The 24,117-nt window shown below is 34.4% G+C and overlaps 2 protein-coding genes across 2 annotated transcripts in view; both read right to left on the bottom strand.

Moving 5' to 3' along the window:
• Window positions 1-814: 814 nt before the first annotated feature.
• star (steroidogenic acute regulatory protein) lies at window positions 815-3,970 on the bottom strand. The gene is made up of 7 exons (XM_073819276.1): window positions 3,907-3,970; window positions 3,695-3,802; window positions 2,603-2,730; window positions 2,277-2,435; window positions 1,987-2,171; window positions 1,652-1,745; window positions 815-934 (listed from the first exon to the last, which is right to left on the bottom strand). The coding sequence occupies exons 1-7, from the start codon at window positions 3,968-3,970 to the stop codon at window positions 815-817; spliced, it is 858 nt and encodes a 285-aa protein (XP_073675377.1).
• Window positions 3,971-13,506: 9,536 nt separating this feature from the next.
• Window positions 13,507-24,117, bottom strand: part of grk5l (G protein-coupled receptor kinase 5 like) — a 27,102-nt gene continuing 16,491 nt past the window's right edge. The window contains exons 5-8 of the mRNA XM_073819098.1: window positions 23,001-23,138; window positions 18,939-19,076; window positions 18,380-18,511; window positions 13,507-16,210 (exon numbers count right to left, since the gene is read on the bottom strand). Of these exons, the coding sequence (XP_073675199.1) occupies window positions 16,127-16,210; window positions 18,380-18,511; window positions 18,939-19,076; window positions 23,001-23,138 (492 nt within the window). The 3' untranslated portion in view covers window positions 13,507-16,126. The remainder of the gene's footprint in view (window positions 16,211-18,379; window positions 18,512-18,938; window positions 19,077-23,000; window positions 23,139-24,117) is intronic.

Here is a 24,117-nt window from a genome sequence, read left to right on the forward strand (position 1 = left end):
CAAAACACATGCGAATAACTAAACACCTCCTTGCTTTAGCAAACCCGGGCTAATCCACTCCAGACGACAAGACATTTTAATGGACTGAATTTCTGGCTGTAACACGAGTCACATTCCCTTTCCGGGGGCAGTTTGCTTGAACATCGGTGAGACGCTAATGGGCATAACTGACTCAAAATGTTGTTTATATAACTAGCTGAGTGGCCTGCCAAAGTATGTAGATGAAGCTATTTCCTGTATTTCCTTACTCATTCTGCAGATTGAGGCTTCGGTCATAATTTGTCCTCCTTCTTGCGTTACACACATGTAGGAAAATGAACCCAGTGAACAAGAAAACAGACTGATACTGTAGTTTGCCATTGTAATAGTTTTAATGAATATTATTTTAGCAGACATCCTTTTTTCAGAGTGATGCAACAATAATATTAACTTAAAATAAATACTTCTTTTTTTTTTTACAAACAAAGATAAAATAGGAACTAATAAGCCCAAGAATAATAGTCAGTGCTGTTCTACAGAAGTATATGAGTGAATAAAAGGAAGTTCAAGCCACAAAATGAAAGTGACAGAGGAAGCATGAGTTTGCCATCATGTTGAAATCGAGACTTACCAAATATTCACTGCAATGACCCAGTAACCTTAACTAGTTATGTGCATGTGAAAACATTTAAAATAGTGTGGTTCGAACTAAGAGCAGCATATCGTTTTGATGGATAATTTCACTTCTGTATCTGTGTGACATCTGTGTAGGCTGAAATAGGTGTGACGCTTTTGGGTGGAATGAGTTTGACCCTTGTTATGGCATCTGTGAATGTCAGCAGGCAATGGCTGCTTCCAGACCACCATTTGATGCCATTCTGTGCCTTAGATGGTTTGCAAAATCCACCTGGGTTTGCGAAAGTACTCGGTTGATGACGGTTTTTGGGATCCAACCCTAGAGATGACAGAATAGGGACAAATTAGACATTAGATATACTGTAACAGTCAGTAATCTTATTTGGATGAGTAATGTTATACTAAAGTCTTTACTTATGTAAACCGCTCATATTAAACACCTTTTAAAGCATTTTCTATTAAATAAGAATTCGATTTTTTGAGTGAACTATCCCTTTAAAGGCAAAATGTGCCATATTTTAAGACAATGGAGCAAACTAAATTGCAAAATTCCTGAAAACTCCTCCAATTAGTTAGGATAAGATATATTGATTGTGTCAATCTTGCTGTGTTGGTCTTAAACAAATAAAATTTAATTTGCGCCAACAAACTTTTCAGGGAAATCAGCCTTGTAATGGCTTGCTAATAAGAAATTATACACACACACACACACACACACACACACACGTTGGGTTTACATGTTTTATGGGGACATTCCATAGGCGTAATGGTTTTCATGCTGTACAAACCGTACTTTCTATCGCCCTACACCTACCCTACACCTAAACCTAGCCCTCACAGGAGATTGTGCACACTTTTACTTCCTCAAAAAAACTCATTGTGCATGATTTATAAGCCTGTTTCCTCATGGGGACATAAGAAATGTATCTGGTATTACTATCCTTGTGGGGACATTTGGTCCCCACAACGTGATGAATACCAGGTACACACACACACACACACACACACACACACACACACAGGACAGTTAACTTACCTTAAGGTCTAAACTGAGCAACCAGGTAAATTTTGTCTTATTGGGATCTTCTGCATTTGGTCGCATCACAATACAGGTAGGTCCATTCTCAGCCCTTAGAAAAAATAAATATTGTAAATATAAATATATTTATTTCAATCATGAGAACTCTCTGAATAGTTTTAGCATGTTAATCTATAAGGCAATCCTAATGTATTTGGACTTGGCTGCTGCTGCATGAATAAGCACACATAAATAGCAACAGATCTAAACAGGTGGAGCTGGGGGAGGTGGAGGGTTTCGTAGGATCGCAGAACTTGGCCGTATACAGGTAAATGGTTCATATTTTCATTTACCTTACAAATCCTTTCTGCTCAGGCATTCCAGGGTGCTGAGTGGACATCCCGGCCAGGAAGCACGTAGATCCTCTCCGTTTGGCACAACGGACACTTACAAAGTCTCGTGGGCCCACTACATTCCCAGGTGTTTCAGCTGAAACCTCATGTGTGATCATAGTATCCTGACCGATCTTCTGAAGAATCTGCGAAGGACCAAATATCTCTGGGTAACAGTAGCTGTATGTTTATGTTACATCATGAGGACTGAGAAGTGTAGACAATAGAAATGCACATCTGTTTCTACCCACCTTGACTTGTTTGACATTGGGGTTCCACTCCCCCATTTGTTCCATGTTATCCACCAGCTCCCCATATAAATCATCAGTCTTCTGTTCCAGCATGACTTCCAGCTTAAAAACCTTCCCAATGTCTGGTAATACTTTACTCATCACCTTATCACCATTGGCCTGAGAGAAAAAAATCCACATAGGCATAGTTATTTACATGGTATATGAGTTTAAAGTTTTGGGACACTTAAGAGCTGAATAAAACTGTATAATATACACAAATACAAGGCATCTATACATGGTCTCATCAGAATGAATGATGAAATCAGATTATTGATGATACTTACACCCTCAATCTCAATTTGCCAGCCATCCTGGTCACTGAGGATGCTGATGGACTTCTGCAGAGCATCCTGTCCCTGCTGCACATAACAATGCTCAGCTTCACTGTACGTCTCCTCTGCAATCCGACTGCCTGTACAAAGAAACACATGTATAAACTTGATCCTTTGCATAAACAAATACATAGATTTTTGAAGAAAACAAGCATTTCTGTGAAAACAGTGGAGATTTTATTTACTGATCCTTTTTTATTACATGGTTACGCCAGTAGGTGGTGACAAATGACTGTCTTTACTTACTTTAGTTACTGAATCATTCATTCAACCAATCCATTTAAAAATGCTGAAGCATTTAGGAACAACACAAGTGGCTAACTTCTCGCTCAATAGCTGGGTTTCCATCGAACGTTGCAAATCTATGGAGGACTTTATTCAGCAATTTTCACATAATTGAGCGTTAAAACCTTTTTTGCAAAATTTTAATTTGAAATATGGCATTTCTGTTACTCGTTTCTAATGTGAAACTTTAAAATGTGCATAAAAACAGGGTGATGGAAACAGCTATTGCCTCATGGGATGGTAAAGTGTCCATCGGATGCGCTCTTTGTAAACTTGGAATAAGCAGTAAGTCACCTGTTTGCATTTGCTTACTGATTTATGAATTTGTACATACTACTTTTTTCATGTATCGCCTATTATATAGTGTGGAAGTTAGCATATATGAACAAGGATTGTCTTAATGAGTGAGTCGTTGAATTATTCACTCAACCAATTCATTATAAAAAGCTCATTTGTTCAGAAACGAAAAACCACAACTTTGTTTCTCAGAGATGCACAATTCTCTTGTGGCCTTGTTGATAACATTTTCATTGGTGAAGCAAAAAAAGATAAATAATTGTCAAAGCTGTGTCTTAATTGTAAGTAACTCAACGTTAACAATGTTTTATTGATAAAAAAGCAATATCACACTCACTAATATTCAAACCAACCTTTTGCTGCTTAAATTATATACTGTATATAACACTTAAACCATTTCGCAATAAATAGTTATTAAATGTGTTGTAAAATAGCTATTAAGTGCTGTAAAAGTTTGCTTACTGAGTAGGGAGCTTCTTCTTCGAATGTGGTTGATCCAGGCACTTGGTCCAGGTCCTGAAAGCTTGTTCAGCTCATGATGGATTGCAATCATTGCATACCTTCTCAGACCTGATTGTAATACAAAAAGAAATATATACACATAAACATAAACAAATAGTGGCATATATTATAAATATTTCAGAAAACTCTGGATTTTTGAAGCAGCTCCTTACCTGTCATGTTTCTCGTGTGCCTGTAGGAAATACCAGCACACAGTTTGAAGGTTGCAGGCAACATTTTAAAACTCTTTTTTAATGAATGAATACACTTGAAATGTGGACACTACGAGTTGGAAGTGGAATCTGAGGAACAGCTGGCTGCTTCGGCCCCTTTATAGGCCCGTCAGACAAGGCCGCGTTCTCATCATCTTACAGATAAAACAGCACCATCACTCAACGCACAGGGGCGACCCTGTATGTCAAGGATGTGCAGTGAACACGACGGCCTATCTGTTTCCACTATAAACACATTGTTACAGATAACAGCCAGTGCCTGAAGACTACCCACACAGAACACTGGTTAGTATGCTTACGTTGCCTGCATTTCTTTCGTTCTTTTTTTTCCCAGTCAAAACAAACAGCACAGAGCATAAATTTATCTAGAGATGTATTTTAGGATATGATAAGCCAGAAACTCTCAGTATGTCACATATGTCATTCTCTCCTGGTTCCATTGGAGGTCAGGAGGTCAAGTTTACAGTGTGATAAATCAGCAGTCAAAAATGTCCAGTATTATCATCATCATAGCTTTAAGAGGTCAAGTTAAAATTACATCATTACTTGGTGACATCCAGAAATTAGAGGTAATTAGAGGACCACCCTTTGCGTGAACTTTTATTATACAAATTTTTGCATTTAACTTTACTTTAGTTGGCTGAGATGTAAGCTAGGCTGTATTTTGCAAATCCAGGTCACATCTTGTTACAAGCTGTGCCACACAAACGCATATCAAAGCTGCAACAAATCAATTCTCCATCAATGACAACAATAAGAGGTCAGTCTGACAACCTTGTGCTCAGCGCCAATGGAAACTTTTCTGGCTGTATGAAAATATTAGTTTAATGACTCGTGGTTTTCAGCTTGACGTAAAATCAACTCGTTCAAGAACATTTAAGCAATGGAAAGCAGCTTTACGAGTGAAAGTACCTTAACCCACAACCCCGTGTCCCTCAGAGTAATTTATACTTCAGGCCTTAACCTTTATCAGACTAGCTTCTAATCTGAAAGTGGGAAAATTACAGCCATAAATTGTTGAAATGAAGCTAGAACAAACACAAACAAGAGCCGAAATCCAATACCAACTTTAACTGATAAGACTAACTTATTATTTAACTTATATATGATATATGATAATATTATATAATCAAATACGATAATTATTTAATCAAATTACTTATTTTGTCAATATTTCCTGAGAAAATCCCTCAAAACTCAATAAGAAGACATTATTGAGGCAGATTTGTGAACATTTTGTGAAAATTTTAATAAAAAAATAATTATATACGTTTCGTCATATATTCTGTTATACAACAGTTCTTACTGGCCTAAAATCTGATTGGCTGAGAGCCTTTTCCAGGAGTGCGATATTCTAGTGATAACAGAACTCTCTTTTTAGGTGAGAATGTAGTTGTTTAGACTTCAAATATGCGGTTTGTTAATAAACATAAAGTCTTTGTGACGAGAAGAAATGATAGGAAGCAAATGCAGTGACAAAAACCAGGTTTATTATGAAGTGGAGAAGATGAACAAAAACACAGTGATGATGGTGTCTCTCGGCTGGGTGGTGCAGGGGCTAGATGGTCAAAGATCCCGTGTAATCCAATCCAGTGTATGAAACTCCCATGCAGACGATCCAACGATGAAGACAAACAAAGAACATCCAACTCGACACGAACAGCAACCTGACAGACGCACATCCAACTAGTCAAGAATCCAGAGAAACGATCTGACAGGGAAGGAGAGAATGAGGTGAGAATATATAGCCGTGATAATGAGAGACACCTGGTGCGGAAATGATCGGCAGCAAATGACTGGCAAACAGATCATGAGACATGAGAACACAGCGGATGCGTGAACCGTGACACTATTTGACAATTTGCTTCGTCGTTTTTTTGGAGTTGTGAGCTACGGCAGCCGCTCAGTGCTCATGAACCTGCCAAGCGCAGCCTTACCTCAGCCAATTCTTTTGGAATTTACAGCTGAATCTGATGTCTGAGTCCTAAAGTGACGTTTTTGATATAGTAACGGAGGCTTGGTCTCAGCTGTTAAACTATCAAACTGAGATTTGAATCCGTGCCGGAAGGATATAGTTCTGCACAAAATACGTTTTTTAAAGATTGTTGTTTCTTATGTATTTACACACTTGTGCCCTTGAACTTGTATAAATGCGATATCACACTCGGAGACGCTGTGATTACCTACTATATATACTTATACAACAGTTCTTTCTGGTCTTTGAATCTGATTGGCCGATAAGAGAACAATATTAGAGCGATATCAGAACTCCAACTGCCGTTTCACCATTTGTAATTGTATCACTCCGCTTGAGGTACTTTTCACAGCGAGTGTCGTGGCAGACACCCAAATCCACTTTGATGTTAAAAATAATACTGTTTTCAGGCGAGAATGTTCTTGTTTATAGTTTAAATATAAATAAATAAAACTGAAAATTTGATTCAACGTTTTCGGAGATGTGAGCTCCAGCAGCCATTCAGCACTCATGAACCCGCCAAGAGCGGCCTTACCTCAGCCACATCTTCTGGAATTTACCACTGAATCGGATGTCTGATGTCTCTATAGTGGTTAAACATGAGATGTTCATTTTAGGTAAATCTAATGGTTAGTCTTTGGTCTCATTAATCTATAATTTGTTCCAGAGCAAACAGATTTGACTGAGTGCAAAATCTCATAACATTATATTTTATATAAATTTAATGCTGTGTATTAGACCACTCAGACTGAGCTGATGAATGCATGCTGTATCAAATGCAGGTAATCATAATCAGTCCATCTCTCTCCAATACTCTACATAATACAGTGGGCTTCTAATACAGTAATACAATAAGCTTTCAATGAAGCAACTCAACATTCATTCGTTACTAGTTCTAAAGTGACGTTTTGGAATTAGTAACAGAGGCTTGGGCTCTATGGTGGAAGGAAGTAGTTCTGCACAAAACAGGGTTTTTAAAGACACTCCATTGTTGTTTCTTATGTATTTACACACTTGAGCAATCGAACTGTTGTATAAATGCAATATCCAGTGTTGGGAAGGTTACTTTGGAAATGTAATAGGTTACAGATTACAAGTTACTTGATTTAAAATGTAATAAGTAGTGTAACTTTTCAATTACTTTATAAAAGTAATGTAACTTATTACTTTTAATTACTTTTTGATTACTTTTCTAAATTTGGAATATTTTCAACTGTTATTCATTTTGAAACATTTAAACCAGGCAGAGTTAATCTTACAGTAGCACTCAACTTTGATTATTGTCAGACTTTCGAAATCCTTCATCACTTGAATTAAGTAAGGGATAATATACATCTTTATTTTGTGGTAACAACTGGCTACATTATCAACAACATTATCCCACTTATTACACAACTGCTTCATAGATTATTTAGATGTTTAGGTCAAAATTATTAGACACGAAACACTGATCTGAGTTGAAATATTTGAACGCAAAGCTCTTCAGCTTTTGAAATCAGTTGTTGGCAAACGGCAAGTTCAAAATAGACATTTTAGGTATAGAGTGCAGTCTTACCAGTTTTCTTACACAACATTTCACCACATAAATAATTAAGGAAGTAGTACTAGTTTGTTAGTTATCTTATAATCCATTACAGTGTACAAAAAGTGTATGAATCAATGCAATTTATGAAAGAAGTCAATTAAATCTGTAAGTGGGGGTGAGTGTGTGTGAAAAAATTCAGATGTAATCCCCTTTGTAATCGCTGGCATTTTTCAGAAGTAACTGTAATTTAATTACACATGTTTTCTCACTAACTGTAACTAATTACAATTACATTTATTTTGTAATTAAATTACGTAATTCCGTTACATGTAACTAGTTACTTCCCAACACTGGCAATATCACACTCAGAGTCGAGTGATATCTTGTATTACCTACTATATATATTTATAAAACAGTTATTTCTGGTCCTTGAATCTGATTGGCTGATAAAAGCACAATATTAGAGCAATATCAGAACTCCAACAGCCATTTAACCATCTGTAATTGTATCACTCCAATTGCGGTACTTCTCACAGTGAGTGTTGTGGCAGACACCCAATTCCACTGTGATTTTAAAAAGTAATACTGTTTTTGTGCCACAGAATGTAGTATTAAGACGTTTTCAGGTGAGAATGTTCTTGTTTATAGTTTAAATATGCGGTTTGTTAATAAAGATAACGTCTATTTGAAAATTTGCTTCAACGTCAACAGTAATACAATAAGCTTTCAATGAAGCAACTCAACGTTCCTTCGTTACTAGTTCTAAAGTGACAATTTCAAATTATTAACGAAGGCTTGGGCTCAGCTGTTAAACTGTCAAACTGAGATTTAAATCCATGGTGGAAGGAAGTAGTTCTGCACAAGAACTACTTTTAAACACACTCTGTTGTCTTTTCTTATGTATTTATGTATTACACCATCTTTTGTGCAGAACTACTTCCGCCACAAATTCGACAGTTTAACAGCTGAGCCCAAGCCTCCGTTTCTAATTCAAAAATGTTTAGAACTAGTAATTAAGGAATGTTGAGTTGCTTCATTGAAAGCTTATTGTATTACTGTATTAGAAGTAGTGTATTATGTGTAGTAGAGTATTATGAAAGGAATTGTCTGAGCGAGTGTGATTACCTGCATCTGATACAGCATTCATCCTTTAGCTCAATCTCATATTCACAATAAAACATTAGTTTAAATGTCCGCTGAGGAAAGCGTTATCTTTGTCGTAATGTTAATATCCTTTCATCTGTTAAGGTTAATTTCTGATGACAGGGTTGCTCAGTGCATTTGTTAACTGCCTCAAGCTGTTGTTGAAACTAAAAATAACTTCTGTTTATAACAGTGTTTATTTTTTACTGCTGACTCAAAAACAGTCTTGTCGCCATCTAATGGCGGAACAATGTTAAATAAAACTAAAATCACGAACACAGGCACCGCTTCTCAATACTAAACACTATTATCAAACACTAGTATTATTTATATAAAATACTATTCATTGAATAATAATATTTAATAAACAACAACAGCCATCATAAAAGTTGCTAGCAGTCAAAAGTACACAGGCAGCGCTCTGATATACAGCATTGAAGTTACATAAACATGAAATTTTGCCAAAACTATTTGCTCTTGAACAAATAATAGTTTAGTGAGATCAAAGACTACCAACTTTATCTTTATTAACAAACTGCATATTTGAACTATAAACAAGTACATTCTTACCTGAAAACCTTTTAAAACTACATCCCATGACATTCGTTGTGAGAAGTACTGCAAGCGGAGTGATAGAACTAAAAAACAGAGAAATGGCTGTTGGAGTTCTGTTGGACTCTAATATCACGCTCTTATTAACCAATCAGATTCGAGGACCAGAAAGAACTGTAGTGTAAATACATATAAATCATTTAAACCAGAGTTAGTCAGTATGCCTTGTCATTTATTATTACAAATTTTATGTTTACCTTCCAAGATATTCACGTATGCTATCATAATACAAACACATTCACATTTTCTAAAAGAACTACACAGTTATGTTCAGGCCAGCACAGGTTTTATTCAGAAGGACTCTGTCAGGTTTGGCTTCACATGCAATCAGCGTAGTACAACACCTCTCTTTAAAACGTGTGCGTGTGTTTGTGCGTGTACATGTTTACATCATGTGAATGACTGAAGTGACACACAAAGTGCAAACTGTATCATGGGCACTAACCTGGACTAGACTACTAAAAAGGAGGCACTTCATTGGTTTTTTTTTCCAGAATGTAGTTAAAACTCGCTTCAAGACTTATATAAAAAATGAATCCAACAGTAGCTGTGTCCTCAAAAACTGATCTTCTCTAAAGACAAACTTCAGTTCATACTTGCCGAATAAATACCAAGTCAGTTCCCTTATAGTTTGGTCATTGTTTTAAAGGCAAGTTCCCTTTTATGCAGCAATTACATATCTGTCACCACATGTTCATTGAAGACATAAAGGAAATATACATGAGCAAAGCATTAACTCTCAGTCTGAGGAAAGGTTCAGCATTGTTTAAACTTCACAGCTGTTAAATTACTTCAGAGGGACAATGGAGAAATAAAAACCTATTGGTTTAATGTTCAAACCATCAGGCTTTCAATGTACACATTTTTGTTTGAATAACACTAATAATGCTAGCTTACCTTTCCTTTGCTTTCATAGACCAAATCAACACTTACTAGTCGATATAACATATAATATTAATTTACATCAGTCCCTCAATGATATAGAGTGCTGGAAACACTTAATGAGTTATTATATACAGTTGAGGTCAAAAGTTTACATACACCTTGGGAAATCTGCAAAATGTTAATTATTTTACCTAAATAAGAGAGATCAAACAAAATGCATGTTATTTTTTATTTAGTACTGACCTGAATAAGATATTTCACATAAAAGATGTTTACATATAGTCCACAAGAGAAAATAATAGTTGAATTTACAAAAAATGACCCTGTTCATAAGTTTACATACACTTGATTCTTAATACTGTGTTGTTACCTGAATGATCCACAGCTGTGTTTTTTGTTTAGTGATAGTTGTTCATGAGTCCCTTGTCTGTCCTGAACAGTTAAAACTGTTTGCTGTTCTTCAGAAAAGTCCTTCAGGTCCCACAAATTCTCCAATTTTGCAGCATTTTTGTGTATTTTCTAACATGTATAGATAAACAGTCACTGATGCTTTAGAAGCAAACAAGTTTAGGGTAAATATACCTTATAGCTTTGTCTTCTGGGAAACATGTAAGTATCTTCTGTAGCTTCTAAAGGGCAGTACTAAATAAAAAAGAAAATTATATTTAGGCAAAATAAGAAAAATCTACACATCTCCTTTCTTTTCAAAAGTTTTTACCCTCCGGCTCTTAATGCAATATTTTTTTTTTCTTCTGGAGCATCAGTGAGTGTTTGAACCTTCTGTAATAGTTGCATATGAGTCCTTCAGTTGTCCTCAGGGTGAAAAGATGGATCTCAAAATCATACACTCATTGTTAGAAAGGGTTCAAATACACAAAAATGCTGAAAAACCAAAGAATTTGTGAGACAGCTTAAGAAAAAAACACAGTATTAAGAATTAAGTGTATGTAAACTTTTGAACAGGGTAATTTTTATAAATTCAACTATTGTTTGCTCTTGTGGACTACATGTAAATAGCTTTTATGTGAGAAATCTTTTTCATGTCAGTACTAAATAAAAAAAAATAACATGCATTTTATATGATCCCTCTTATTTTGGTAAAACAATTAACACTTTGCAGATTCTGCAAGGTGTATGTAAACTTTCGACCTCAACAGTAAATAATATGCACAGGTTATCTATGCATACATGCGGAGTCTGCTTCAAATTCACTGTAAAATCAGTAAAAAGTTTCCTCAATTTGGATACACACCAAATGAGGACTATTCCCTGTAATGGCAAATAAGTACTTCCGAACAAGCTGTTAACATTGGCCACACTTTTTAAAAAATAGGAGAAATGCATTAACACGAATCAGTTCTGAATTTCACCTGAAATTGACCATGAATCATCACAACTATGTGGCGTACAGAGTCTCACCACAGCGAACAACAGCATGGCACTAGTATACACAGAGATCAGCCCCCTTAAACCAATAGACACACTGGTCCCGCTCAATGAATAGTTGATTGACCATGCAGTGTGCAGTGCAATTTATGTAACACGTCATGATACAGTGCAATAACCAGTTATTACACACATTTCAAATGAGAAGTAGATTGAAATGTTAGAACCTGCACTAAGTATGCACTTGAACCTTTCTAGCACGGTAAATTAATGGCATCAGCCTAATGATTGGAAATTACATGGCACTTAGCATACGTGCTCGCGAAATAGCTTCAAGTCACCATTTTAATACACTTGATTTGTCTTGAGATGCGCTAATGAACGTCGAGGCCTATAAAAACCTTGGAATGGTATTGTAAATGCAAGATTATGAGGTTGAGATTCGTTTTCGGTTCCTTCTCGAGTCATTCTGTTTGGTTATCGATAAGCTATCCATTAAGAAACACTACAAAACTATCACGGATTCTCTACGCACGGGATATAAGTGTGTTTGGATTCCTGTGACGCCTATACAACTGAAATCCCGCACACTTTTTAAAATGACTACCATTACATTTATAGTTAAGTGGATGAAAGATGGCTGAAATGTCTTCCTATCAGTTGGAAACTGTATAAATAAAAGAAGAAAACTGCTGAGGTATGAAATTTCATGAGTTCTGTGTATTACGTGTGTGTGTGTGTGTGTGTGTGTGTGTGTGTGTGTGTGTGTGTGTAAATGCAAAAGTGAAGTTTTGCCAGTTTCAGTTTAGTAGTGGTTGAAATCGGATGAAAGGCATATTTACATACCAAATCTGAAAGAAAAACAATTTAGTTATCCTAAAGAGTAAAAATTGCTCAACTCCTGCAGTGATTATGATGTAGGTTATTAGATGCTTGACACCGTCTCCTCTTGGAGCTGCCACGATACGAATTTAGCACATTTTTAAACTCTTTTCCACATCAGCAAAACCTGAGTAGCTCAGATTAAAGAGTCCAGCAATGTCCTCCCATTTAACGCCAAATTGCTTATGAAAGCTGAAGCAACCAACCGTTTCAGTCATTTATTTTCTGTAAATTGGTTAAATGAGCCACTTGCAAGTAATGCGATGAGATGAGAAGGACTCCCTGACTGATTTGTTGTGCTGTGATTGGCTATGTATCTGCTGGTAGACGGCCTACCTACCTAAAAGACCACGCCCACTGAGATGGCTCCGTCTTTTACCACTGCAAACAGCCTTTATGCACAGGAAGTGACCATACAGAGATACTTCTAGCTCACATTTATAGTAAGCTGTTTTAGCCCAAAATATACTGTTATTCGCCGTAATTGCATTTTTACTAGTAAAAATTCAATTAGAGAGCTCTATAATTTAATTCCTACTAGTAACAATGCCAATTAGAGAGCTCTCTAAATCAATTATCACTAGTTATAATTACAATTAGAGAGCTCTCTAAATCAATTATTACTAGTTATAATTACAACTAGAGAGCTCTCTAAATCAATTATCACTAGTTATAATTACAATTAGAGAGCTCTCTAAATCAATTATCACTAGTTATAATTACAATTAGAGAGCTCTCTAAATCAATTATTACTAGTTATAATTACAACTAGAGAGCTCTCTAAATCAATTATCACTAGTTATAATTACAATTAGAGAGCTCTCTAAATCAATTATCACTAGTTATAATTACAATTAGAGAGCTCTCTAAATCAATTATTACTAGTTATAATTACAACTAGAGAGCTCTCTAAATCAATTATCACTAGTTATAATTACAATTAGAGAGCTCTCTAAATCAATTATCACTAGTTATAATTACAATTAGAGAGCTCTCTAAATCAATTATTACTAGTTATAATTACAACTAGAGAGCTCTCTAAATCAATTATCACTAGTTATAATTACAATTAGAGAGCTCTCTAAATCAATTATCACTAGTTATAATTACAATTAGAGAGCTCTCTAAATCAATTATTACTAGTTATAATTACAACTAGAGAGCTCTCTAATTGGAATTGTTACTAGTAGGAATTAAATTAGAGACCTCTGTAATTGGAATTGTTACTAGTAATAATTGAATTAGAGAGCTCTCTAATTGTCATTAATTCATTTTTAATTACAGAGCTCTACAACAGAATTTTTACTAGTAAGAATTACAATTAGAGAGCTCTACAATTGAATTTTACTAGTAATAATTCCGATTAGAGAGCTCTCTAATTCAATTGTTACTAGTAAGAACTGAATTAGAGAGCTCTTTAATTCAATTACTCTTATTCAATTCTCTGCAATTAAACATATCTTTAATGTGTTTTTTACTAGTAATAATTGAATTTTAGAGCTCTGTAATTGCATTTTTACTAGTAATAATTGAATTTTAGAGCTCTGTAATTGCATTTTTACTAGTAATAATTGAATTAGAGAGCTCTGTAATTGGAATTGTTACTAGTAAGAATTGAATTTGAGAGCTCTGTAATTAGAATTGTTACTAGTAAGATTTGAATTAGACAGCTCTGTAATTGGAATTGTTACTAGTAAGATTTGAATTTGAGAGCTCTGTAATTGGAATTGTTACTAGTAATAATTAAATTAGACAGCTCTGTATTTGGAATTGTTACTAGTAATAATTGAATTTGAGTGCTCTGTAATTGGAATTGTTACTAGTAAGAATTGAATTAGAGAGCTCTGTAATTGGAATTGTTACTAGTAAGAATTGAATTTGAGAGCTCTGTAATTAGAATTGTTACTAGTAAGATTTGAATTTGAGAGCTCTGTAATTGGAATTGTTACTAGTAATAATTAAATTAGACAGCTCTGTATTTGGAATTGTTACTAGTAATAATTGAATTTGAGTGCTCTGTAATTGGAATTGTTACTAGTAATAATTAAATTAGACAGCTCTGTATTTGGAATTGTTACTAGTAAGATTTGAATTTGAGAGCTCTGTAATTGGAATTGTTACTAGTAAGAATTGAATTTGAGAGCTCTGTAATTAGAATTGTTACTAGTAATAATTAAATTAGACAGCTCTGTATTTGGAATTGTTACTAGTAATAATTGAATTTGAGTGCTCTGTATTTGGAATTGTTACTAGTAAGAATTGAATTAGAGAGCTCTGTAATTGGAATTGTTACTAGTAAGAATTGAATTTGAGAGCTCTGTAATTAGAATTGTTACTAGTAAGATTTGAATTTGAGAGCTCTGTAATTGGAATTGTTACTAGTAATAATTAAATTAGACAGCTCTGTATTTGGAATTGTTACTAGTAATAATTGAATTTGAGTGCTCTGTAATTGGAATTGTTACTAGTAATAATTAAATTAGACAGCTCTGTATTTGGAATTGTTACTAGTAAGAATTGAATTTGAGTGCTCTGTAATTAGAATTGTTACTAGGAAGAATTGAATTAGAGAGCTCCGTAATTGGAATTGTTACTAGGAAGAATTGAATTATTACTAGTAAAAATTACTAGTATATTTTAGGCTGAAATGGCTTGCCATATAAAACAGCTTGCCATACACGTTTAGCGGCGGACAAACAGCAGATGAGATTTAGAAAACGGACTTTGGTTATAAAGGGACGGTGTACCTAAAAAAGACGTTTAATGTTCGCTCACCCTCATCTCATTCCTGTATGATAATTTTTCTTCTGTTGAACACAAAAGAAGATATTTTGAAAAATCTGGTTGACTATACAGTTTTGATTTCTTCAAATTATCTTCTTTGATGTACATCATACAAATTTGGAATGACATGAGGGTGAGTAAACCATCACAAAATGTTCATTTTTGGGTGAACTATACCTTTTAGTGGACTGGAAGAGGCTAAATCTACCAAACTGAGTTTGTTTTTCAATTATATCTCAAAATTTGCTAATTAAATAGGGGAAAAAGATGTACAGCTTAAACGAGTTTCTATTTCCTTGTGCTTTTAGGCCTTTCGTCACTCTCTGAAGCGAAATATGGCAACAGCTACTCAAATACGTGTCTTCTTGTAATAAGCTCAATCTTTGGCCTGAGAGTATGCAAGGCAATGCACATTTTGGGTTGAGGTTGGAGGTGTTACGTGTAGACGGAAAGAAAAAATCGGGGTAGGTAGATATTGCGAGAGGGATGGAGGAGGAAACGAGAGAGAGAGAGTGTTTGTGTGTGTGTTTGTGAGTGTGTATGTAGTCTCTTAAGTTCACTATATTAGCTTTCCTTTGCGAAAGAAATTTAAAAAGCCCCCTTCCCGTTCCCTGTGGAGGCCTTTCTTTGTCGATAAAATCCCCTGAATAATACGAGTTAATATTCTGTCATTGTCAGTGGCTCTTTACGGTTCCAGCAATCCTGAGGGAGCGTGAGGTGAAGGAATAAACGTTCTCCTTTCTGTCACAAAACGGATAAATAAAGGTCTTTAAACGGGAGCTTGGTTTTGTCTCCTGTCCTCTCGGAGGGGCCGTGGATGGATATTGTGGGCCAAGGCAAGGAAAACTGACTCTTTCACGCTCGGTCGGCCGGTCTTTAAAGGGCAGGAGGAGTTGCTCACTCTCATTCTTTCCTCTCTTTATCGCTCACTCGCTTTTGTTCCCTGTAGTCCCGCAGCAATCTGTCCACTAGGGGGCAGAGTTTGACATGGAGTCAACAGAGTTGACGCTGGAAGACGAGACCCGGCTTTGAGCGATGGTCACCTCTGGATGCTGAAGGGTGATAGACAATGACAGACAGAAATAGATCATGTCAGTGACGATGTATAAATGCTCTCTCACACATAGACATGTACGATCAGGGGCCAAAATTAACATTCGCTAGCCGTGTTGGGTGTAAGGAATTGATAAAAACAACTAAAAACCTTGCCTTTTACTTGTTTGTTTGTTTTTCAAAAATGGGGGCAAAATGAAAGGAAATGTGCATGCTTTAGTTCAGTCCAGTTGTATTTGTTATTTCTAGGCAAAATATCTTATACATTTAATTGAAACTTCATTTATTCAACACATTTATAATTTTAGAAGAGACTTAAATAAATATTGTTCAACATTAACAATAATTAAAATGAATGTTTCCTGATCAGTAAATCAGTATATTAGAGTAATTTCTAAAGGATCATGTCTAGTTTTTTCAGAGTGCGAACCACCTACACTACAGCTTCTTTCATACTTAATTGGTTTCTACGCACCTGGACTTACAAATAACCTTCGTCTGAGCGCAACAATACTTCCTTGCCTAAAGGATCATGTGACACTGAAAATTAGAGTAATAATTCTGAAAATTCATCTTAGGATAATAAAAATAAATTACATTCTAAAATATATTACAATAGAAAAGAGTTATTTTAGATTAAGTAATAATATTTCACTATATAATTTTTTTTCCTGAATGTCTGATCAAATATAAGACGCGTTTTAGTGCCATCTTAAAAAAAAAAAAAATACAAAAAAATTACAAGATTAATGTCGCAATACTTTGAGAATAAAGTCAAAATATTTCAAGAATGAAGTAGAAATGTTTTGAGAAGTGTTAAAATATTTTGAGAATAAGGTCAAAATATTTTGAGAATAAAGTCCAAATTATGAGAACAAAGTCGAAATGTTTTGAGAATAAAGTCGAAATTACGAGAATTAAATCGTAGCAAGTAAAGTTTTATTCTCGACTTTATTCTCAAAACATTTTGACTATTTTCATGAAACATTTTGACTTTATTCTTGAAACACCTCGACTTTATTTTTGTAATTTTGATTTTATTCTTGAAACATTCAGACTTTATACTCATGATTTTGATTTTATTTTTGAAACCCTTGGACTTTATTCTTGTAATTTTGACTTTAATCTTGAAACATTTAGATTTTATTCTCATAGTTTTGACTTTATTCTGGAAACACTTTGACATTAATCTCAATAATTTGGACTTTACTCAGATGTCATTGTTTCGACAATTAAGGCAGAATATTTCGACTTTATTCTCTAAACACTAACTTTATTCTCAAAAAATTTCAACTTTATTCTCGACTTTATTCATGTAATTTCGACTTTATTGTCATTGTTTCGACAATAAAGTCAAAATATATTTCGACTTTATTCTTGAAACACTGACTTTATTCGTATCATTTTAACTTTACTGTTGAAATATTTTGACTTTCTTCTTGAAACACTCCAACATTTTGACATTATTCTCATAATTTGGACTTTGTCAAAATTTTACTTTATTCTCATAATTTCGACTTTTTACTCAAAATAATTCACATTTATTTTCATAATATTTTGACCTTAATCTTGTAATTTAGATTTTATTCTCGAAATATTGACTTTAATCACACAATCTTAAGATTTTTTTTTTTTGTTATTTTCCAACGTGGCACTAAAACGCTGTTGTACAAATAAATGTAGTTAAAGACTTATTTCAAAACCTTTAAAAAAATATAACTGACTATGTGGTGTATTTCTCGCATTAAAGCACCTAAATAAAAAAATCATGACTTTTTGTTTGCAGTTAAATAATTCCATAATAAATAATACAAATTTAAAACAGATATACATGAAGAAGAACCTATAAATTCTGCACATTTCTAAGGTCACTAATGAAATAAATCAGTAAATCTGTTCACTGATCATGTGAACTCTTTTGTAGACACAGATTTTTTTTTTCTCAAAAGCGCTAAATACAAGTAAATGGATTCAAGAATCCCCTTTAGGCTTTTCATGTGGCTAAGAGTTATTTTTGGCCCCTGTGTAGAAGCCTTAGCCCGATCACTGTTGTTCTGCTCTACATGTGTGAGCGGTGTGTGTCCTGATGGGGTGTTTGACCTGGTCTGTAGTTAACTATTGTGTTCTCTGGGGTGTTCCTCTGTGGTGGAGGTGGAGGAGATCCTCACATGTCTCCTAAAGATCCTGTCCAGCAGGCTACGCCGAGGAGGCTCGGGAGGCTGGTTCCAGTCCAGGTCAGGGGGCCGCGTTCCCTGAGGCCCGAATACGTTAAGGTCACTGAAGCACTCCGTCTCGATCATCTGGAGAAGAGAAGAATAGAAAAGGAAGGAAAGAAAACAGACACAAAAGGGCAAGAGACATACAGACAGACACAGATAAACAAAGAGAGAGAGACATTTTTTCTTATTTTTTAATCACAAAGACAAAATAATGACACATGTTTACCTTCCCCCACTTTTTATTTTACATTTTGTTACCTTGTATGGCTTTGGTTTGAAAATTGGAAAATTAGTTTGGCTGTACTTCTCAGACAACTTTCAAGATAGTAGAACCAACAATTGTGATAAAATCGTGAATCGTGATATTTTTGCCATATTGCCCACCCCTACTAGCCACATGGAATGTTATTAACAAAACTGCAATTGAATGAATCATTACTGTGAAATCTGAGCAAAACTGCCATGTTATGACATTGCCAGCAGCTGGGTTTTTAGCACAGCTTCGTACCTCATTTTGCCATGGGATGGAGACACTGCCAGTGGCAAACTTGGAGTAGAAATCATTGTCAGTTTGGTCCAGGTTGACACCCTTCACGGTGGAGAACTGCTCAATGTCCAGAACATCTTTACAGTAGACCGCCCTGGGCTATGAAATTAGCAAAGAGAGGAAGCAAAAATTAAAACAGAGCAATAATAGAATCTCATGAAAGTTTGTTTTTGCCATGGAATAAAAATAGAAAAGGTAATTGTGAGTTTTTCTTTATTTTCTTGACATTCCGAGTTTATATCCTGCAATTCGGAGAAGAAAAGTCTTATTGTAAGTTTATAACATGCAATTGTAAGATAAAAACTCACAATTACCTTGTTTATTTTTTATTCCATGAGCTTGCATAGAAATTAACCCTATAAAGCCTACTGTATTATCTTTGATACACATATTTCTATTTTTTTGAGTTACATGTTTAATATTAAATGTTTAACCCAATATTCTGGGTAGCTTTATTTAACTCAACTACTGTTTAAAAATGACTATATGGCTATAATGAACCCAAAATAGGTTGTAAATTAAAAATTCACACACTTTATTACTAGACGCATCTGCAATATTTAAAAGGTGAACATTTAAATATGGGCCATTCCACAGAATTGGTGCAAACTGCTGTCCCACAACCAAAAAACGCATTTAAAAAGCATTTAAGTATGTAAATGTTTACCAAGAACCTTCTATTATCGCTTGAATCCAACAATCATTTTTGAAATATCAGTAAGCTTACTATATATCAATGTTTACCAAGAACCTTCTATTATCGATTGAATCCCACAATACATTTTAAGATATCAGTAAGCTATATATATATCATATTTTATTTGGTACTTTCAATTAGGAGGTGACTGTCCCAAACTAAATTTTAACTCATGAAAATGATATTGAAATCATTTTTAAATTTTATTCCATTGTTGTTTTCAAAAAAATATCTTGTGGATTTTTAATAAAATAGCAAAAAAACATATTTATAAGGTGGACGTAAGCAAAATCTTAATAGGTCAATATAACCCTTCTTATTAAATTATATATGACTGGTTTCTGTAGTGACAAATTTGGGGAGAGGACAAATATTCCAAAACTTTCTGAAAATACAATATGAGAATTAACTGCACAATTACTAGGAATGTGTACCTTGGATATTTTACAATGTGCATACATACAAAATTTGTGGAAAAATATATATTTTTTTACCCAAAATGTTTCCAACTCTGACTTTGCACCAATTCTTTGGTTCTCTACTTTATTATTTAATTATTATTAATTCAACTCATTAACAAATGTTAATTTATCGAACATACAAATAAATGTTAATTTACAACCTATTTTGGGTTCATTTTAGGCAAGAAATACATTTATTTTTGAGTTAAATAATTGTAAAAATACAACGTTCAAGTGTTTTCTGCTGTTAAATACTGATTTTAATAAACATACTCTAAACGTACAGTAAGAATAACTTATGTTGTTAGCAATATTTCAAGATGAGCATTTACTGGATTATTATTATTAGAAAAATCATGTTAAAATGTGAGTATCAAATATGATCCATCAGGCTTCAGAGGAACATTTATTTATTAATATCTCAATCATTATTGTATGACGTTGCATGTGTTTTGCCCCCACAATAAAAACTACATAGCTTTGAAAAAAAAAAAGCATTTAAATATCATTTTACTAATACATATTGGCCCAGTTTCACAGACGCGTCTTACGCTAAACCAGGATTAGGCCATTGTTCAATTAGGGCATTTAAGTCATTTTTATAAGCGTGCTTCGAAAAAAATGTTACTGGTGTGCATCTTGAGAAAAAACAAAGGCACTGATACATTTAAAGATCAATCAGTGCAAGCTTCTTTCAGTTGAAATGGCTAAGACTTACATTTTAGTCTAGGACTAGGCTTGTCTGTGAAACCGGGGGATTATGTATTTGTGACCCTGGACCACAAAACCAGTCTTAAGTAGCACAGGGGTATATTTGTAGCAATAGCCAAAAATACATTGTATGGGTCAAAATGATCAATTTTTCTTTTATGCCAAAAATCATTAGGATGTTAAGTAAAGATCATGTTTCATGAAAATATTTAGTAAATTTACTACCGTTACTATATCAAAACTTAATTTTGATCAGTAACTATGCTTTGCTAACAACTTCATTTTTTCAAAAAGCGACCCTTGTGACCAGTTTTGTGGTGCAGGGTTACATTTATGATATATAAATGCATTTTATGTAAGCAGACTGGCAAAGGTGTCATAATACAGAGTAATTACCTAATTAAGTACTTAGTAGTAGCCGTTGTACGTACATGAAACAAAATGTACTTATCATGTAACTAAGTTATGGAACAGCCTGTACTTGCAGTTTGTAATTATGTAGATGAAATAGGCAGCTACTGTTACTCATATGTAACAATCTTGATACACTTTATTTTAAGTAGCTCATGTTTGTGTAATATTATGTAATTAGAAATGTATTACATTTATTTTAGCTATGTACTTGTGGGTTAAATCAAACTAAGGTGCAGCTGGATAAGGTGTACAGTAGATACACATGAAGTACACTTGATGCACTTTATTTTAAGTAGCTTATGTCTGTGTACTTACATTTATAAATACGTTGTATAAAGTCTGCAACACATATGTAACAATCTTTTGGTTACATAAGTAGCTGCTTATTACATGTACTAGGGATGCACTGAATTTTCGGCAACCGAAATTATTTGGCCAAAAACAGCAAAAAAAGCTCTGTCAGTGTAAGCGAAAAGGCTGAATAAATTACATTGAATGATGTGACGCGATCACACAGAGACACACACTAATGCAGCAAACTCGTGGAAGCATTTAAAACTGTCTGAGAAAGACACAAAAATCATTACAAGCACAGGCAGCGAGAGACTGTTTAGTGTCGCATCGCATGTCTTCCATGAGAAAAGAAAGAGGTGGTTGTTGCTGGTTACTGTATGATGACTGAAATTGCGAAATGGCCTAAACCATTAGTAAATAAACTACAGAACGTTATGTTGTCTAACACATGCACAAATTGTATTTATTCTGACAGCGCTCCACAAGCTCATTAGCCAGGGTTCAAATGCCAATGCTGCGTAATGAGATTCATAAATCTGCTGCTGTCAGCAAAAAGTAGTACTGAGGTCTTTTAGCAGGTTTCCGCCAAAATAAAAGCCAGCATTCATAAATAGTATTGTAAATTTACTGTTCTGTAAAAGAAAATAAAAAAGTAACACAAAAATAATGATAACAATCATTAAAACAGCTCTATTAATACATTTTTTTTTATAACATTCTCCTTTTATTTATTTATTTGTACATTAAAAACACATGCCTGATTCAAGAAGGGGGTCTTAAAAATGGCCAAAGAATATTATTTTACTAATTTATTATTTTTGAGTTAATTTGTGGTTTGTTGGTAGGCTATAATGTCCACTAGAATGTTAAAAATGTTCAGTGTTAAATATTTTTAAATTGTTTCGGAATTGATTTTTTTCTTTGAAAAGCAAGAAAAAAAAACTTTAAAAAGCAAATATTGGCTATTTAATTTATGCAATGGTGAAAAATATTGGCAAAATACATGGGGGGAAAACACGAAAAAACGTGTTTGGTAATCGGCCTAATGTGTAATTTTGTTCGGCTTCGGCCAAGAATTTTAATTTCGGTGCATCCCTAACATGTACATAATTACAAACTGTAAGTACAGGCTGTTCCATAACTTAGTTACATGGTAAGTACATTTTGTTTCATGTAAGTACAATGGATACTACTAAGTACTTAACTAGGTAATTATTCTGTATTTTGGACACCTTAAAATAAAGTGTAACCGAAGACTGCTATACTGTTATAGAGAGTTTACAGATTTACAACATCAGACTTTCATCATAATCGGCACCAGGTTGCATATTTTTGCTCAGTTTGATAAAACTGAGGTGTTTTTTTTCTTATATGACATAGCATGAACTCCACATTCTCATAAAGCGTTGTGTATCAAATATGATACTGATAAGAATAGGGACTCACATCAGGCACAAAGGAAGGTTCCAGAATGCCGGCCTCCAGCCTCTTGAAGTTGATGTTCTTGAAGAAGGGGTGGGCTTTGACTCCAGCAGCTCCGTCCGCCAGGCAGCCGAGCCTCTGCTTGGGATCTTTGGCTAACAGCTGCGGGACAGAGAGCGGAGAGAGCAGCCAGCCAGACGTTAGGAACACAGGTTTGTGCATTCTTTAAGACTGGAATGTAACCTATTACACCCCAGCCGAAGCTGGTCAATGGCTTCCAAACACTAGGAAAAAGAGTGTGTGTGCCAAATGAAGACATTTAAATGGGGCAAACATCCTAAAACTAGGGTCAGCAATCACAAACCAGACATCACAAAACCGCACACAGGAATGAGTTAGGCTGGGATCTTTCGTAAATGTGGAGGCCATTTGCATGAGGACAAAGAATTTCAAATTCAAAACAGCTAAATGGATGGTGCACCAGAAAAATGGCATTGCTCACTCATCCTGTCATTCTCATAGCCATTTGACTTTAAATCTTCTGCTGAATACAAAATAAGCACGTCACATTTTCCATATCAAACTGAGAATGGAGTGGAGAGCCGAATAAGTAGTCCAAGTGATTCGTTAACTATTATGAAGTCATATGATAGCTTTGTGTGTAATTTTTATTGGGTCATGGTGAGTTAACACAGAGGTTTTAGGGCTTTATAAAGCCAAGTGAACCCAAACATGATCTTCATAACATTTAAAAGTACATCCATTGCTATTCAAGAGTTTGGGGCGGTAAAATTTGTCTCTTTGTTTTATCAGAAATACAGTAAAGTGAGTAATATTTTTTATATATTTTTACAATTTAAAATAATGTTTTCTATCACAATATATTTAAAATTTAATTTATTTCTGTGATGCACAGCTGAATTTTTATTATCATTACTTCAGTCTTCAGTGTTGATCCTTTAGAAATCATTCGAATAGGATGATACGCTCCTCAAGAAACATTTATTATTATCAGTGTTGAAAACAACTGTGCTTAATATTTTGTGTAAACCATGATACCATGATTTTTCATTCTTTGATGGGCAGAAAGTTCAAAACAACAAAATAAGTGAAAAAGTAACATTATTAATGTTTTTACTCT

This window comes from Garra rufa, chromosome 15 (assembly GCF_049309525.1).
Source record: "Garra rufa chromosome 15, GarRuf1.0, whole genome shotgun sequence".
In the NCBI taxonomy this organism is placed as follows: domain Eukaryota; kingdom Metazoa; phylum Chordata; class Actinopteri; order Cypriniformes; family Cyprinidae; genus Garra; species Garra rufa.

Bases quoted from the DNA above. Each gene is read 5' to 3' on its own strand.
- star (XM_073819276.1), bottom strand. From the start codon at position 3,970: ATGTTGCCTGCAACCTTCAAACTGTGTGCTGGTATTTCCTACAGGCAC. The intron at 2,731-3,694 runs GTAAGCAAACTT...TTCTTTGTACAG, and splicing joins AAGAAGAAGCTCCCTACTCA to GCAGTCGGATTGCAGAGGAG. The intron at 2,172-2,276 runs GTGGGTAGAAAC...GGTCCTTCGCAG, and splicing joins CCAATGTCAAACAAGTCAAG to ATTCTTCAGAAGATCGGTCA.